Below are 18910 nucleotides of genomic sequence, written 5' to 3' on the forward strand. Positions count from 1 at the left end.
AACAGAAGACATTTTCATTACAGCGAGTAATATAGTCATAGAAGTAGACACGCAGGCGATATTTTTGCCTGAGGATGACGTCCTTAACCTAAAGAATGACCTGTTGAGGTTTGCTGTTTCGTTAAGGGAAATGCACCGACGTTATTTTCATGCTAACTCAGAGATTTCGCTAGCTCAAACATAAGCGTCGCGGAAATGTTAATCTTATGACTTGCAGAATAAAACCGCTGAGGCAGAGGAACTTGCTCGGGACTTGCTGATGTGGTCTGTGCAGCACAATACTCTCGAACGTCGCAACCCACTTATTTTTGCTGGACTAAACATCTTGGGATCTGTTGCAAGTTTAGGCTTAGGAATTTCAAATCACCTTAAGATAAATAATCAAATGAAAGAATTGAGTTTTTGCAACACAAAACCGAATTAGCTTTGGTCCGAACTGCGTAGCCAGTTATCCTCATCAATCAAATAATGAGTTTGGTGAACGAACATTCTAGTAATATCGATCAGAGTTATGCATGTTCAACACTTTGCTGGCTTCGTTAGCTTATTATTTAGTTCGAAAATAGATCATATCCGTACCAAAATATCACATTTTATGAGAAATCAAAGGAATATGTAGAAGCTATTACGTTTAGCAACAAAGGGTGGTTGCTATCTCCACACCTTATGCCTATTAAAGATCTGACTTTAACTTTGGAGAACGGACGGAGAAACTAGGTTATATTCCTTTATTAGACGCCCATAAAATAGAGTTTTATTATAGCTTAATATCGGTAAGACGTTGAAAATTACAGGATTATGATCACTATCCCCTTTGATTCTTCGATGCTTGGCAATCATACAAAATAGCACCGTTTCCAACTTTCATGACGAATAACTCAAGTCCAGTAATATCCAATTTGACGGGACATGTTCTGATTCCCCTGATAGGAAATCATTTACAGTCATTAAAGACTTAAGGATAAACTCACTCACTGTTCAGAAGCCATGAATAATAAGTTTGTACAGCTGACTCTTTTGAATTCTATCCTATATCAATGGATTCATGTGAGTTAGGTATAGTGCTAAACGGTTCTCTCTCCCATACAACGCGCGGGTGGGGTGGCTCATCGTTTGACGCAACTGGCTGAGATGGACCACGCGTTACCGACTTATGCAGGAGGAGAAAATCTTCGTTACTACGTGCTGCTAGCCGTGTTTGGCGTTACGGCGATGTTGATTATCGCCGTTAACATCTTTGCTTGGCGTAGGATGAGGCGAACACAGAAGGATCTTCAAGGGAACGTTTTGCCGCGTCCAGACGACACTCCTGTTGCGTTAAAAGCGTATACGTTCAGGGCCATCTGAAACTGGCCATTTCACCTGGTGCCTAGGAAAACTGTCTGGAATTGTGTTGTGTGTGAAAAGCGGTCTGTACGCTGGCAATATGTAGGACAAGAAAGACTCTAAGCCTTTGCATTTTGAACAGTTAAAAGTATCTTTCGGGCACCTAATAAAATATTGTAGCCCAATATATATATATTAATATACTCACAAAAGTATTTTTCGGGCACCTAATAAAATATTGAAGCCCTATATATTAAACTATTGGTGCGTGTACGTACCTGGAATCTATATCTGTGCACACTTATACTATTATACAATTGTACAATTATATATATACAATTATATATTACAAAGAGTGACAAGTACTCTTTAACAATTATCCATGATCATGTTATGTATATTACGGGGTAACCGCTACTCTTAATCAGGTTACCTATTACCATAATCTTCATGTATACATGTTAACCTTTTGATTTTTTTGGGGTACCTAATAACCATTATTATCAAACATGGATCTATATTTTCCATGCATTTTTCTTTATTTATGAATATGTCCAAAAAGGGTATGTAACAAAACCTTTTTATGCACTTAATCACTTGTTATGATTATATCTAAATATATGTTACGAGCACACTCCTAAGAAACCATGTTTAAAGTAACTTTTGTTATTCAAGGCTTGAATGGTAGCTGTCCGAGCCTAATGTAATAAATACATTTTATAATTACATATCTGTAAATAGAACCCATGACCTGAGGGGTCATTGGTGAATTAGGAGCGTCCTACGTGACTATCTCAAATCTAGATCACGCTGTGCAATGCTTGCAGTAGCCTGGTTTACGTTTGTTTGGAAACATCATCAATTCATGAATTTGTTAACTGCTCACAACACCTTCCATGGGAAGCGGTTGACCTGTTAACCTGCGCCGGAAACTTGTAACTTCCGAGCCGGCGGACTACTTATTCTTTTTATATGAATCGCTGAGATAGCTAGTGTTTCGCTATCGACACGATGCTTTGAGATGTTAGTTCTATTCCAGTTATCAAACGGAGCGGTCTACTGACCGAACCATCCCTCTTGTGATGGAGTTGAGAAATAAAGCTGTTTAAATGTATCAACTTCCTCCGTTTGAATCATCTCCCTTATTCTAAGAAGAATCAACTTTACTAAGATACAACGTAGGAGAGAAGAAAAATAGAACCAGTTATTCTTACGAACAGTCGTAAGAAAAGACAAACAGTCTTTCGCCAAAGCGGAAGACCATAATATATAAATATATATATATTATATATAATTATAGATATATTTATATATATATATATAGATATATATATATATATATATATATTATATATATATATATATATATGAAACCTCCCACGTTGAAACTATACTGAAATAAGAGAAAGAACGAGAGAGTACAACAAATTCGGGGCTTGTTCTCTACAGCCGAACAGATTCCTCTGTTCTATAAAAAGCTCCCAGAAAACATCATGACCTTTGATAACGTAAACATTTTTCGAAACGAGAGATATAGCTATCTGTCTGTCTATCTATTATTTCTGTCAGTGTGTTTATTTATCTATCTATTATCTATCTGTCTGTCTGTCTTTATCTGCCTGTCTTTCTGTCTGGTTTTGTCTTTCTGTCGGTGTATTTATTTATTTATCTGTCTGCCTGTCTGTTTTATCAGTCTGTCGGTCTATTTATTATTTATTTATTTGTCTGTCTGTCTGTTTGTTTATCTATCTATATATCAATCTGTCTATCCGTCTATCTATCGATCTATCTTTCTGTCTGTCTATCTGTCTGTCTGTTTATCTGGCTATCTGTCTGTCTATCTTTTGGTTTTTGTCTGTCTATCTATCTATCTATCTATCTATCTATCTATTTTGATTAGACCATCTAATGATAATAGCCATATATCACGAACCCATTGAATGGGGTTTTTCCTTCTTTTATTTAAGTATCTCATATAGTAGCCGCGTTTAGGATTCTAACTAAATAATTACAAATGGTTCGTTCACTGCCATTTTCACGAAAATATTCCGATTAAATCTTTATTTTTCCTTGAAAATCTTGATAAACAAATCTTGAAAATATCGGAGAGAAAATCGATGGTTATAAGAAGCGACTGATAGGCAAAAAAAGAAATAATAATTTCCTCCTCCTCATCATCATCATCATTATTATTATAATTATTATTATTATTAGCATATATTATTATTATTATTTTGAAGATGAACCCTATTTATATGGAACAAGCCCACAGGGGCCACTTACTTGAAATTCAGCTACCAAAGAATATGGCGTTAACTAGAGAATATCGATAATGGTTAGAGAAGGTAATGAGGCAATACAGAAAAAAAGATCGCCTATTAGAAATGAAAAACTAAATTTACAAATCAATAGATAAATAAAAAATTTAAGCAAATCATTGAAATACAAGGAGAATTGTACAGGGTGGGGCAGAAACCAATTGAGCAGTTTACAAGAGTCAATGCTCGAGAGAAGGGAAGGGAGTGGGGGGAGGGTGGTGTTGTTGCCCTCCTCAGACAGATCCCCATTTCAGTAGCCGACATGGTGTGGACGGGAGTACATCGTGGTTTTGCTTGTGGGCGCGCATATTTTGAGAACAATCAATCTGTGATTGCAAACGCAGAGAGCTTTCGGCGACGGTTCAAGTATTCCAGGCACAATGCTGTTCCACTAAGAACAGATACACATGGCCGATGCAGGTGGGCATCAGAACACCAGAAATGTCGAGAGGGTGAAAGCAGCAATCATCCAGTCGCCAAGACGTTCTGCGCGAAGGCATGCCGTAGCTTTACAAATCTCCTCACGCCGTTTGAGGAGGATTCTGCATACGGATTTGAATTTCCATCCTTACAAAATGATGATGGCTCAAGAACTGAACCAAGCAGACTTTGCCAATCGCCAAAATCTGTGAGAACATGCTTGAAAAGATTTGTTCCCAAGGCAGCGTTCTTCAGTAGTGATGAAGCACATTTTCACCTCTGTGGGGCTGTAAATAAGCAAAATTTCCGCTATTGGGCTGACATAACCCCCAAATCATCCAGGAAAGACCTCTACATTCCCCTAAGCTTACGGTTTGGTGTGCAATCTCAAAAATTTGGAGTGATAGGCCCATACTTCTTTGAGGAGGACGGAGTGACCGTGACCGTGAATGCCTAACGCTATGTTGCAATGTTACAAAATTTCATGCAACCTAGAATGGAAGAGATTATTGAAAATGAAGGCTTGTTGGGGGACATGTGGTTTCAGCAGGATGGGGCTACAGCTCACACAGCCCGAATTTCACTCAATGTTTTTGAGAAACATGTTTCCCGGACGCCTTGGTGTCTCTAAGGGGTGATTTAGGATGGCCTGCGCGGTCACCTGATTTGAGCGTTTGCGACTTCTTTCTTTGGGGACACCTGAAAGAAAGAGTGTTCAAAAGTCGCCCTCACACCCTACCACAGCTAAGGGAGCGAATTATTGAAGAAGTTAACGCCATACCCCGCAGTATGTGTGAACGTGCTGTAGAAAACTCAGAGAACGACTCCAACAGTGTGTTGCAGATAACGGCCGCCATCTTGCTGACATATTTTCAGAACATAAGGATTGTAAATGGTATGTTATGCTAACCTCGAGAATAATACACTTTCTTCTCTATGTACCTCCATTACTTTGTTATATCTCCTCAAAACTGCTCAATTGGTTCTGTCCCACCCGTTATTAGGCATGCATCTTCGCTTGACTTTTAGTGATATTAAGCCTGTTATTATATTTCTCTTTCTCCTCCTCGTCATTATTATTATTATTTCATTGTCATTTTTTTTATTATTATAATACCTGTATAAAGACATGAAACTTCTCGAAAGCTACCTACTGACCTTCAGTAGTACGCTGAAGCAGTGTACGGGATGTATTCTAAGCAAAGACTCATTTCCCAATAAGGGTGAATATTCCATCGCATAGCAGAGTACCCTTGCCCTTAATGGCGTACTGCAATATTCCTTTGACGAAAGGTAATATACGGTGCTCCTGGAATTTCAATATTAAGTTAAGAGGTGAAGGTAAATCCTGAATAAATGATTTGTGTAGTTTTTTACATGTTTTGTTCAGGTTTTGTTCATAATTTTACATATGTTTACTTGTTTTTTCATATTTTGAGGATTTTCTGTTTCTTGCATATTTTTCCCCATAGTTTAAGAAAATATTCTTGTTTATGCCTATTTCCCTTATTTTTTGCCTTTTTTATTTTTAGGCCGTTTTCCAGTTTTTTAAAATTTTTTCTTATTTTACCATTTTTTATATATTTGCCTATTTTTCAATCTTTTGCCTATTTTTTCGTATTTTTTGTATCGATTTTCCTTATTTTTGCCTATTTTTCCAACGGCTATCTGCTTGAATAACAGAAAATAAAAACGATTTGACCATTCATATGTGATGAGAGACACTACGGGATTTTGAAGATGGGAGAATATAAATCGTTTTATACATACGCACATACACATACACACACACACACACACATATATATAATATATATATATTATATATATATATATATATATATATATATATATATATATATATATATATATATATATATATCTATCTAATAAAAGGAGCCCATAAAAACACCAAAATGTAGAGAGAAAAGTACTATATTTCAGAGACTGCTGTCTCTCTCTTCAGGTATATGAATGAGAAAAGTTTACAGAAAAGGTGGTATTTATACCAAGAGATTCGTCCACAAGTAAGCCAATTTAGGTCACCCCCGCTGATAATCTTCCTTTAATCTTCTTAAGCGTTGGTTGAATGATTAAAGGAAGATATCAGCGGGGCGGTGGACCAAATTTGCCCGCTTACTTGTGGACGAATCTCTTGGTATAAATACCACCTTTTCTGTAAACTTTTCTCATTCATATACCTGAAGAGAGAGACAGCAGCTCTGAAATATAGTACTTTTCTCTATACATTTTGGTGTTTTTATGGGCTCCTTTTATTAGATGGAATTCTGTTGTTACAGAACATTTTTACCAGTCTATATATATATATATATATATATATATAGATATATATATATATATATATATATATAGTATATACATTGTTTTCTGAGTTAGTTCGTTTTGTCTCTTCACGAGTGTAGGTTATGAGCTTTCCATCATATCTTCTGTCACACACTTATAGTTCATCCATTGCAGTACATTTAATGAGTTCTGCCATACGACATTTTCGCCTTAATGTAAAATTCCTCTCTTTTTCCTGACATCTTTAGAATATTCCCTACGTAGTAACCACGAACAGTCAGCACTCCTAAAAATGCTAGGTATTTTTCACATTTCGTATATATTTTATTATATATTATATATATATATATATATTATATATAGATATATAAATTATATATATATATATATATATATATATATATATATATAAGAAAAGAACACCCAATAAGTTAGGATAAGGAAATAGTTTTTGGCTCGGGTTCTTCATCCCAGTTGAGAGTCATCTCCCGAATGTTTTTGATTGCGTTGGAACTTGCACCTGACACTGATCGATTCTCTCCGCCATCTTGCCACTCCGGCGATTTTTGATAACGGCCATTAAACCTATAGACGTTTCGAAGGCATTAGCGGAGCTATAAAATCGGTGGGTATTGTATTACTTACGACTGAAAAGAATAAAAGCTTTCCTTGATAAACTCTCCGTCGAGACATTTAATGGAATCCTGACGTGTTGGCTGGATAAAAACAGTCTAGTGTCTCAAACTTTCACTATAATTGATATAGATTGATGTGTTGTAGTTCAAAAATCCACATTATATCAGTAAATTGTTTTGATTTTATGTTTTTGGTATAATTATGGGATCTTAGTATATGGAAATTTAATCAAGACATTGCGAATTTCTTAGCGAAGGATTTATTTTTAAAACTTCCAGGTTGACTCCAAAATGAAGTTGTGTAGTTAATAGGTCATTTTAGGTCACAGACTGGAAGAACTGAAGTTGTAGGAATTGCCTGATTACATATCAATATCTTAGATTGCAAAGCTCAGTTTGTATAAAAGAAAATTAAGCTTTAGATATGATCGTCACTGTACAGTCACAAGACGAATTCAATAAATATCATTTCACATAATATCGCTAAAAAAGTGTCATATCTTTTATAAACTCGCAGCATGGGAGTGCGTGGTTTATCTGCATTTTTCTTCTGCCCTTTCTTTCTCCATTTTTGTTAGTCCTATAGGGAATTCTAGGCAGCATTTGTTTTTCCTCAAAGCCCCAACAGGAAATTTTACATATGAAGTTGAAAATATTTTCTTATTTCAATTTTCGTTATTTTTTTCACATTTTTCAGTACTAAATTGTGATATTCCTGCATTTGTCTTTTGCTTACTCGGAGAGTAAGCCTACAAACTACTTTGCTGATGTTGTTCTTATTGGGGCAGGTGATAGGAAAGGTCTATGGAAGAGCCTAAAAAGGTCTGAAAAAGGTGTTTTACTTGAGTTAAAGATACAGGAATTTTAGGAGGGATAGTTATGATTTTATTATTATAATGTAAATGTAAAAATAAATAATATCCATGTTAAACAGTGCAAAGCAATTATTTATAGTAAATTATAGCTTATTTATTTTAATTTTCGATGGTGAGACAACGGGCTATTTTAACCGTAGATTTCAGTAAAAACGCCCCGAGCAAGCTGGAGGTCGGATCACCCCTTACTATTTTACAAAAATAATTGTGGTAAGTTCAGTTGATTGGAAAAGAAAGTATAAAGAGTAAATATCTTGAAAAAATTATAAAAAAGGGGGCGGGGCGGCGGCGGATGACGGTCTATCTCTCTCTCTCTCTCTCTCTCTCTCTCTCTCTCTCACGTTCATACATTCTTTATCCCTTAATAAGTATTCACATCTTTTCACCTCTGACTTTCTGATGAATCTAAATATTGCACAAATATGCAAACTGAGATTTATATATGTATACCTATTGCCTGTATAAAGAACAATGAGAATTAGGACTCGGCTTTTATTTCACTTGAAAAATCGTTACATTCGTGACTACATTTTAATTAGAAAGTAAAATAGAAAGAGTTTCTGACGTAAAATGGAAAGAGTTTCTGAGATAAAATAGAAAGTGTTTTCAAAGTAAAGAAAACAACTTCCTAAGTAAAATAGAAAGTGTTTCCAAAGTAAAACCACTTCCTAAGTAAAATAGAAAGTGTTTCCAAAGTAATGTAGAAAAAAGTGTTTCCAAAGTAAAATAACTTCCTAAGTAAAATAGAAATGTTTCCAAAGTAAAGTAGAAAGTGTTTTCAAAGTAAAACAACTTCCTAGTAAAATAGAAAGTGTTTCCAAAGTAAAGTAGAAAGTGTTTCCAAAGTAAGTAGAAAGTGTTCCAAAGTAAAACAACTTCCTAAGTAAAAATAGAAAGTGTTTCCAAAGTAAAATAGAAAGTGTTTCCAAAGTAAACTAGAAAGTGTTTCCAAAGTAAAACAACTTCCTAAGTAAAATAGAAAGTGTTTCCAAAGGAAAATAGAAATTGTTTCCAAAGTAAAACAGCTTCCTAAATCAAATAGAAAGTGTTTCCGAAGGAAAATAGAAAGTGTTTCCAAGTAAAACAACTTCCTAAGTAAAATAGAAAGTGTTTCCAAAGTAAAGTAGAAAGTGTTTCCAAAGTAAAACAACTTCCTAAGTAAAATAGAAGTGGTTTCCAAAGTAAAGTAAAGAGAAAGTGTTTCCAAAGTAAAACAACTTCCTAAGTAAAAATAGAAAGTGTTTCCAAAGTAAAGTAGAAAGCGTTTCCAAAGTAAAGTAGAAAGTGTTTTTCCAAAGTAAAACAACTTCTTAAGTAAAATAGAAAAGTGTTTCCAAAGGAAAATAGAAAGTGTGTTTCCAAAGTAAATTAGAAAGTGTTTCAAAGTAAATAGAAAGTGTTTCCAAAGTAGACTAGAAAATGTTCCAAAGTAAAATAGAAAGTGTTTCCAAAGTAAAACAGCTTCCTAAGAAAACTAGAAAGCGTTTTCAAAGTAAAATGGAAAGTGTTTCCAAAGTAAAATAGAAAGTGTTTTCAAAGTAAAATGGAAAGTGTTTCCAAAGTAAAATAGAAAGTGTTTCCAAAGCAAAATAGAAAGAGTTTCCAAAGTAAAAGTAAAATAACAAGTGTTTCCAAAGTAAAATATAAAGTGTTTCCAAAGTAAAATAGAAAGTGTTTCCAAAGTAAAATAAAAGTGTTTCCTAAGTAAAATTGAAAGTTTTACCAACGTAAAACAGCTTCCTACATAAAATAGAAAGTGATTCCAAATGAAAAAAAAAGTGTTTCCAAAGTAAAATAGAAATTGTTTTCGCAGTAAAATAGAAATGTTTACACAGTAAAATAGAAAGTGTTTCCAAAGCAAGATAGAAAGTGTTTTCAAAATAAAATAGAAATTGTTCCCAAAGTTAAAATAGAAAGTGTTTCCAAAGTAAAAAAAATAGAAAGTTTTCAAAATAAAAAAGATAGTGTTCCCAAAGTAAATAGAAAGTCAAAGTAAATAGCTTCCAAAGTGAAATGAAAGTGTTTCCAAAGTAAAATAGAAAGTTTTTCCAAAGTAAAATAACAATGTTTCCAAAGTAAAATAGAAAGTGTTTCCAAAGTAAAACAACTTCCTAAGTAAAATAGAAAGTGTTTCCAAAGTAAAACAACTTCCTAAGTAAAATAGAAAGTGTTTCCAAAGGAAAATAGAGAGTGTTTTCAAAATTAAATAAAAAGTGCTTCCAAAGTAAAATAGAAAGTGTTTCTAAAGTAAAAACCACTTCCTAGTAAAATAGAAAGTGTTTCCAAATTCAAAATAGAAAGTGTTTCCAAAGTAAAATAGAAACGTGTTTCCATAGTGAAATAGAAAGTGTTTCCAAAGTAAAATAGAAAGTGTTTCCAAAGAAAAATAACAAGTGTTTCCAAAGTAAAAAAGAAAGTATTTTCAAAATAAAATACAAAGTGTTCCCAAGGTAAAATAGAAATTGTTTTCAAAGTAAAACAGAAAGTGTTTCACAAGTAAAATAGAAAGTGTTTCCAAAGTAAAACAAGAAATGTTTTCAAAAAAAAATAGAAAGTGTTTCCAAAGTAAAATAGAAAGTGTTTTCAAATTAAAATAACAAGTGTTTCAAAAGTGAAATAGAAAGTGTTTTTTCAAAATAAAATAGAAAGTGTTTCCAAAGTAAAATAGAAAATTGTTTCCAAAGTAAATAGAAAGTGTATTCAAAATATAATAGAAAGTGTTTCCAAAGTAAAATAGAAAGCGTTTCCAAAGTAAAATAACAAGTGATTCCATAGTAAAATAAGAAGTGTTTCCAAAGTAAAATAATAAGTGTTTCCAAAATAAAATAGAAATTTTTTCCATAGTAAAATAGAAAGTGTTTCTAAGTAAAATAGAAAGTGTTTCCAAAGTAAAAACAGCTTCCTAAGTAAAATAGAAAGTGTTTCCAAATTGATATAGAAATTGTTTTCAAAATAAAATAGAAATTGTTTCCAAAGTAAAATAGAAAGTGTTTCCATAGTGAAATAGAAAGTGTTTCCAAAGTAAAATAGAAAGTGTTTATAAAGTAAATAGAAATTGTTTTCAAAGTAAAATAGAAAGTGTTTCCCAAAGTAAAATGGAAAGAGTTTCCAAAGTAAAATAACAAGTGCTTCCAAATTAAAATAGAAATTGTTTCCAGAGTAAAATAGAAATTGTTTCCAAAATTAAAATAGAAAAGTGTTTACCAAAGTAAAATAGAAAAGCGTTTTGCAAAGTAAAATAGAAAGTGTTTTCGAACTAAAATAGAAATGTTTTTTCCAAAAGTAAAATAGAAATTTTTTTCCAAAGGTAAAATAGGAAAGTGTTTCCAAAGAAACCGTCAAAATAGCAAGTGGGTTTCCCAAAGTAAATAAAAAAGAAATTGCTTCCAAACGGTAAAATAGGAAAGTGATTCCAAAGTAAAACAGGAACAAAGTGTTTCCAAAATTAAAATTAGACAAGTGTTTCCAAAGTAAAATTAGAAAGCTTTTCCAAAGTTAAAATAGAATAGTATTTTCCAAAGTAAATAGAAAGTGTTACCAAAGTAAAATAAGAAGTATTTTCAAAGTAAAACATAAATTATTTTCAAAATAAAATAGAAAGTGTTTCCAAAATAAAATAGACAGTGTTTCCAAAGTAAAATAGAAAGTGTTTCCAAAGTAAGATGAAGCTTTTCCAAAGTAAAATTTGAAGTGTTTATATCGATCTACAAGCGAAGCGAAAGGCAGAATTTGTTAAGATTCAAGTCTGAAATTCCACTTTGTTATAAGACGCCATATTTGGTGAAGATGCGTTATTATATTTAAGAAAATGCAACTTATATCCACGCCGTATTATACAGTGTATTTCATGATGTGTTTAAAAATAAAAAGTACGGTCTGTATCCTGTCATGTTTCCAAAACAATTGGCCGTGTTTATTACTAAATTTCGGAAATGATATGCATGAGTTTCACCCTTTTAATAATAATAATGTTAAAAAAACATTTATGTATAGGGTTAAAAATGACAAGGAGAGACTTTCGGATACTACCTCTTATTCCTCATCAGTCCTACTGAATGGTAAAACAACGGGGAGAGTGTTGCAACAACGCAAGAACTGGTCCAAGGCGGATTCTTCTAACAGTGGTGGTCCAGGTTACCCCTGTTCCAGTGTTTCTGTTGGCAAGGCGGTTGGTACGACGAAGTGGTGGTACAGGTGATTCCAGCTCAGCAGACTCTCCATCGGTGCCATAACTTTCAGCTATAGCAACATCAGTCATCTGAGAAAAGAGAGAGGTAGAGGTGGGAACAACATCAGGGGTCTCACAACCACCAGAAATCTTAAAATCTTGAAAATCTTAAAAATCTTAAAATCTTAAAATCTTAGAATGCTAAAATCTTAAAAATCTTAAAAATTTTAAAAATCTTAAAAATCTTAAAATCTTTAAAATCTTAAAATTCTTAAAATCTTAAAAATCTTAAAATCTTAAAAATCTTAAAATCGTCGACAAAGTGGCCAATTATTAACGAAACAACGAAATTATCCTTATCAGTGAAGGTTTTGTTCCCTTTCTTATAGCAGCCCCTTCCACTAAGCAACGAACACCAACTTCTCCACTCTTAAATGGCAAGAGGCACCTTTCCAATTGATGTTGTACCTGGAACGAACGAGTGAGAAAAGGGACTTATTCATTGCATGGAGCTCATAGGCCCTACGATATTCAGAAAGTCTTACATCCAAACCCCGGCCACTTTCTCCAAAGTAATTTTGAGGGAAATTAGTGCAGGGCATTTGGTAAACACCAGGTGTTTTCCTAATATTTTTATTATTACATACTAACCTTTTTCTAACTGCATCTTTAAAACTGAAAACAATTTTAATATCATTTGATGACTATTTCCAAGATAGCTAGTATTTTCCAATTTCGGATTATAAGCAATGAACAAATGCTTCCTATTTTGGACTATGTTAGGATTACCTGTTGAACTCGTACTGTAATACATTCGTTTTGCCGGGAGATCGCTAGTTCCTCATTGGACGAGTGGGTTACGCTATCGCCTAACGATTTGGTAGCCTGAGTTCGCTCCCCCGCTATGCCAACGCGGAATCAGAGGAATTTATTTCTGGTGATTAGAAATTCATATCTCGATATAATATGGTTCGGATCCTACAACAAGCTGTAGGTCCCGCTGCTAGGAACCAATTGGTTTCTAACCACGTACAAATATCTAATACTTCGGGCCAGCCCAAGGAAAGTTGTTAATCGGGTCAGTGGTCTGGTTAAACTAAGATATACTTATTTTTTTTTGTGTGGGGGGGGGGGGGCGGTGAGATAGCTCGTTCTATAATGTGAGTGGGATACTTTAAACCCTTAAAAATATTCAAGATATGCTGAAGCTGGAGTTCTAAATATTCAATATCACAAAAAAAAAAAAAAAAAAAAAAAAATACAGAGGGCTCCAAGACTGAAGTTGACGAAAATATTAATTTTTACCCGCAACGAATGAATCGAATAGAAAGGAATATATCCCTCAGCATTAGTACTCTTACGAAACACGGAAATTTAAACTTATTATTTGTTACGGATCTGAGATCTCAGAGACAATGTTACGGTGTCGAAATATCCTGGTTAAAGGTCGACACAATGTTACGGCCTCTGAGAGAGGTCCGCTTCAGGTTCGATATGAAATAATAAAAAAAAAATATATCAACACAAACAGTTGAAACTGGGGATACGAATATAGAAAGAAACACTAACACAACAAAGGTTTATTTACAAGCTTACTAACAAAGGTAAATGCAGAATGGTATCTCCTATTTACATAAAAAGATAGAATCTTACACTGCATGAACTGGGGGAACAGTGAGGCAATTCAAATACTTGCTACTTGATTGGCGATTCGACGCGCTGGCTTCATAAATGTAGAGCGCAATAATAGTCATCCTCTTGACTCCGTATTGCAGAAACTAGTCTACTTGTAAGGTAGGAGATACCCAAAACCTATAGCAGGACCTTTTCTTCTCTGAAGTCTGCTTGACGTCTAGAAAACACGGCCGTCCACTCCTGAAGACGACTAGACCAATATCCAACCAACTCTCGAACAACTCTCTTTTGATTGATACTTCGTCGGTTCCTTCGTCTCTAGTCTCTCTCTGACGATCTCTGCTGCTGATCTCTCACTGATAATCTGATCTGTAGCTCTTACTAACTGGTGATCTCTCTCTTTACGATCTCTTCCTATTACGATCACTCCTCTCCAAAGTTTGTTCATCGTATTTATACGGCACTCAGGGGGCGGAGCCTACGGCGAGCGTCAGACTCCCGAGTTTACTAGGACTCCCTAGATGAATCTAGACGAGGTATTGCATCAGAAAATCGCGGCGTTTCTCCCGACACATTGGCTCGTCTTTGCGCTCCACAACACGCCCAATGATTCCAGAACAACCGCGAAGACAGGCGCCTCCATCACGGGCGCGAAAACCTCCTTACTGCCGAAACTTCTCGAAAATGCGTTCTCCTTTCCTCCAACTTCCTTTGCTATGAAGCAATTACCATCACATTATTGAATTTATCTCTAATAACGCAAAACCATAAAAAAATGTAAGCTTATTGTCATCCTCCAGTTCAACATTAAATTTAATAGATGGTATGTACAATACTATTGGCACAGTAAACCAACTGTTTCGGTCGTGTGTCGTCCCCTTTAAAAGAAAAAAAAATATCATCAACAAATCTGACCCAGACCAATGGGTCTCTGTGCAACAAATACTGCCCTTGTTTCTCATTCGTTCGTTCCTGGTTACATCAATTGGAATGGTGCCGCTGTCATATTTAAGAGTGGAGATGTTGGTGTTCGTTCCTTAGTGGAAGGGGTTGCTATATAAAAAAGAGGTGTGCTCTTGAAGGGAACAAAACCTTCCCTGATGAGGATAATTTTGTTGAATCAAAACCTTCCCTGATGAGGATAATTTTGTTGAATCTTATAATCGTTAACGATTATAAGATTCGTGTTTCTGGTGATTGTAAGACCCCTGATGTTGCTCCCGCCTTTTTATTTTTTTTAGATGACTGATGTTGCTATAGCTGAAAATCTTACGTTGTTGCAACATTCCCTCCGTTGTTTTACCATTCTGTAGGACTGATGAGGAGTAAGGAGTAGTATCCAAAAGGCTCTCCTTGTCATATTTAACCCTGTTCATAAATACTTTTAACACTAATGTGGCTTTAAATTCTCAATATCATAGCCTTGTTACAGGGGTTCATTGATTCACTAAAATAATAATAATAATAATATAATAATAATAATAATAATAATAATAATAATAACAATAATAATAATGGAAAATACATTATATTTCATGAGCGATGGGCCTGGTAATATTGGGGACATTGGGGGGAGTCATTTGGATAGGTTGCGGAGTGGGGTTGGGGGGAGTTATTTGGACAGGTGCAGAGTGGGGTTGGGGGGAGTCATTTGGGGATAGGTGAGAAGTGGGCTGGGGGAGTTATTTGGATGGGTGTGGAGGAGGGTTGTGGGTGGTCTAGGACAGAGTCAAAGTATATAGGGTCTGCTCAACTCGGCAGTGGAGGCGGAGCTAATACTGTGACGTCACAAGAGTAACACTGCCTGTGCTCCATTGAATTACTTAAAGAGGCTTTAGTTTTTATACTTTTAATCCATATTGCATGTTTTTTTGATAAAATCTTGATAAAATCTGTAAAGAGGTCACATGCTTGATGTTTTTCAATACCCATACAAGAAGTATATAGGGTCTGTTCAACTCTGCAGTGGTGGCGGAGCTAGTATTGTGACGTCACAAGAGTAACACTTCCCGCGTTTTCCATTGAATTACTTAATGAACCCTTAGTTTTATACATTTAATTCATATCGCATGGTGTTTTTCATAAAATCTTGATGATAAAATCTGTAGAGAGGTCACATGTTTGATTTTTTTTTAAAACCCATTCTCTCATTTAGTCACCAAGCCTTGTTTTATTGCACAAAATATGCCAGTTTGAACACACATAGCTACTTCAGCTTTCTTCATATGTTTATTCTTTACTGATTTATTTACTTACCTATATACTGGTTTGCTGTATTCTCTTCAAGTCCATTTTTTATAACATAACAACTCTCTCTCTCTCTCTCTCTCTCTCTTTCAGGTAGTAATATTATCAAGATTTTAAATAATTCTTAAGAAATGTATTTAGTTCTGTCACTGTGTTCATACCTCACTTTGAAAAACAACTTTTTTTATGCGAAAGCTTAGAATGATAGATTAATTATATTTTCCAAATCTTAGTATGAATACTTATTGTTATGCAATAAATACAAAGAAAATGTGGATACAGGCAGTGTAAAAAATGGCAGTTGCATTTGCACGACTTGACCACAAAAAAGAAAACAATATCGAAAGTATAAGAATTACATCATATACGATATAAGGTATCAAAGGAATAATGATGAAGAAAATGGTAGAGGGAACACATTTCCAGCAAATTCCTCTTAGCACTTCATATCTCATAAATATACTTCCGAACATAAGTTTACATATAGCACAAACGGTATACATAAAGGTATTAATTATGCATGCCTCAAACGATTATAATATTTTTCGATAAAGTACAAAAAGGTATTTGTCAGTCTCGCTGGATGTATCTGATAACGTTTCACAGATCTCCCACGAACGCTTAATTTTTTATTTTTGCGTGCGTAGATAATTTTTTCTGTGCGCGATTATGGGTTTGAAAATAATTGTAATTGTAATGTGTCATATATAAATTGAAAGGGCATTCTTTGTACTTTTATATGGCAAAATGTTATAAAATGAAAAATTGTGTAAGAAAAATGTGGTAAATATTTACATGAAATTTAAAAATTTTGGTCCTTCTTTGACCTAGAATTCCTCGAAAAATTCTGAGAACTCCTATCCATTTTTAGTTTATGCATTTTTATAGTAAATTATTATCAGCTCTCTAATCCATCTTTCAGTTTCTTTCTATCACCATTATTTAGTAGGATACGCTACGAAACATGAATGTATGTAGGTTGACGGATGAAGTCATTGCACATTTTTGTGTGCGTAGATAATTTTTTCCGTGCGCGCTTGTGGGTTTGAAAGAGCATTCTTTGTACTTTAACGTAGTATACGGCAACATGCAACAAGAGGAAAATTTATATAAAAAACTGCCATCGCAAAAGTAGTTTTATGAAAATGCTATATTAAATATAGTTTCATAAAGATATGGTCCTTTTGTAACTGATGACGTTTCACAAGGGGCGGGGATAGGTTTTTAGTACCGCCTCGTGAGCAGACCCTGTATACTTTGACTCTGGTCTAGGACTTATGTTTTCAATACTGAAGGAGAGAATAATAATAATACTAATCAAAACCACTAGTGAAGAAATATGATCAACTTAGAAACGCGGTTATTGACTCCATCCCTCACAACCACGTATGAAATCAAACGATTTAAGGAAGACCTCAGATATCTGTCTTATTGAATGGCTTGAATCAGAATTTTAATTCCATTCTATAAGAAAATAGGCTTCAAAAATCTATATCCATCCATTAACCAGATTCAGAAACCAATACAGAGACCACATTCACTCACCATACAGTTCCTCCACCCTCTACTAACAAGTGGTTCATAGGGCAACTGCGAGGGTATCCTCTCAATACACGTCTGAAACCTTTTTACTTTCAGTTTCCCTTTCAGCGTCGAATGACCATGTGAGTCCCAAGGTTTGGCCTTTAGCCTAAATTTCATATTCCATTCGATTCCATAAGAATACTGACCTCGAAAATCAGTTTATGTAGCCATTAATTAACTACATTCTGAAACCATTACAGAGGCAGTCACTCACTATGGTATAATAGTAGCATCAGTGGTAGTAGCAGTGGTGACCAACTTCTAAATACCAATCAGCATCAACAGATTACGCACACAGAAGGGAACCCAGTCATCAGTATATACCTAGACTTCAGAGCGTTCTTTGATAACAGGGTAGGGTATCTCTCTAAGTGGAGATCGTAAGCAAGTGGGTTACTTCCATTAGACTGACGTTATGCGTGAAGGATGTCAGGTAAACAGCCGTCTCTTTGAACGCAGGCGCGTCGTCTCGAGTACGTCGACATCAAAAGATTGATTGATTCGTTTCCTCACTACGATTGGTTCTCTGTCTGTGTCGGTCTTTGTGGCACGTTGCTGCTTCTATTGAAAGGCGTTTCCATACTGGAGTCTATGTTCATTCGTGGTCACTGACCCAAGTACTGACTCGCATTCATTGGTTGGCTACCCATTCAAGTACTGATACTGCGTGGCAATCACTGATAATTGCTCGTTCGAGTAATAGTTAAATCTGCCATTTCAGAATTTCACTGTGACCTCATTGCTGCGTGTAATTATTCATGTTTTTTTACCAAAGCAATGACGGAGCGCCTCTTTGTTTAACTATAGTGGCAGGATGAAGAAATTGATCATAGAAATGCATAATATCGAATCACTATATCAGTGGAAAGATTTAACGGACTCAGATGCTTATATTCTTGCTTTCATATTTGTTTTTATTTTTTTTCTACTGAATGACATCAAACAATGTAATTTTTCCATTATGTTAAGATTTGTTGTGTTAAAGGCTTCTTCTTCAGTTGTAAAGAAAGAATGTTTTTACCTCGGTTTTCTAGTTCCACGCTGGACGAGTGGTTTTCGAGCTCGGGTGTCAATCCAGTGGTCCGAAGTTCGATTCCCTGCTCTGCCAACGCGGAATCAGAGGAATTTATTTCTGGTGAGAGAAATTCATTTCTCGATAGTGTGGTTCGGATCCCACAATAAACTGTAGGTCCCTTTGCAAGGTGACCAATTGGTTCCTAGCCACGTAAAAATATCTAATCCTTCGGGCCAGCCCTAGGAGAGCTGTTAACCAGCTCAGTGGTCTGGTTAAACTAAGATATACTTAACCTTAACCTCGGTTTTTCTTAAAATATACGCTGAGAAGTTTCCAATGAGATCGTCATATGCTTATTCATAAAGATTTCTTCAAAAATAAAA

General features: G+C 34.8%; 1 protein-coding gene across 1 annotated transcript in view; it reads right to left on the reverse strand.

Annotated features, from left to right (window-relative positions):
- Nucleotides 1-11926: 11926 nt before the first annotated feature.
- Nucleotides 11927-18910, reverse strand: part of LOC135199708 (nucleoplasmin-like protein ANO39) — a 28519-nt gene continuing 21535 nt past the window's right edge. Inside the window, exon 3 of the mRNA XM_064227864.1 lies at nt 11927-12196. Within this exon, the coding sequence (XP_064083934.1) occupies nt 11927-12196 (270 nt within the window). The remainder of the gene's footprint in view (nt 12197-18910) is intronic.

Source organism: Macrobrachium nipponense, chromosome 26 (genome assembly GCF_015104395.2).
Source record: "Macrobrachium nipponense isolate FS-2020 chromosome 26, ASM1510439v2, whole genome shotgun sequence".
NCBI classification, from domain to species: Eukaryota; Metazoa; Arthropoda; class Malacostraca; order Decapoda; family Palaemonidae; genus Macrobrachium; species Macrobrachium nipponense.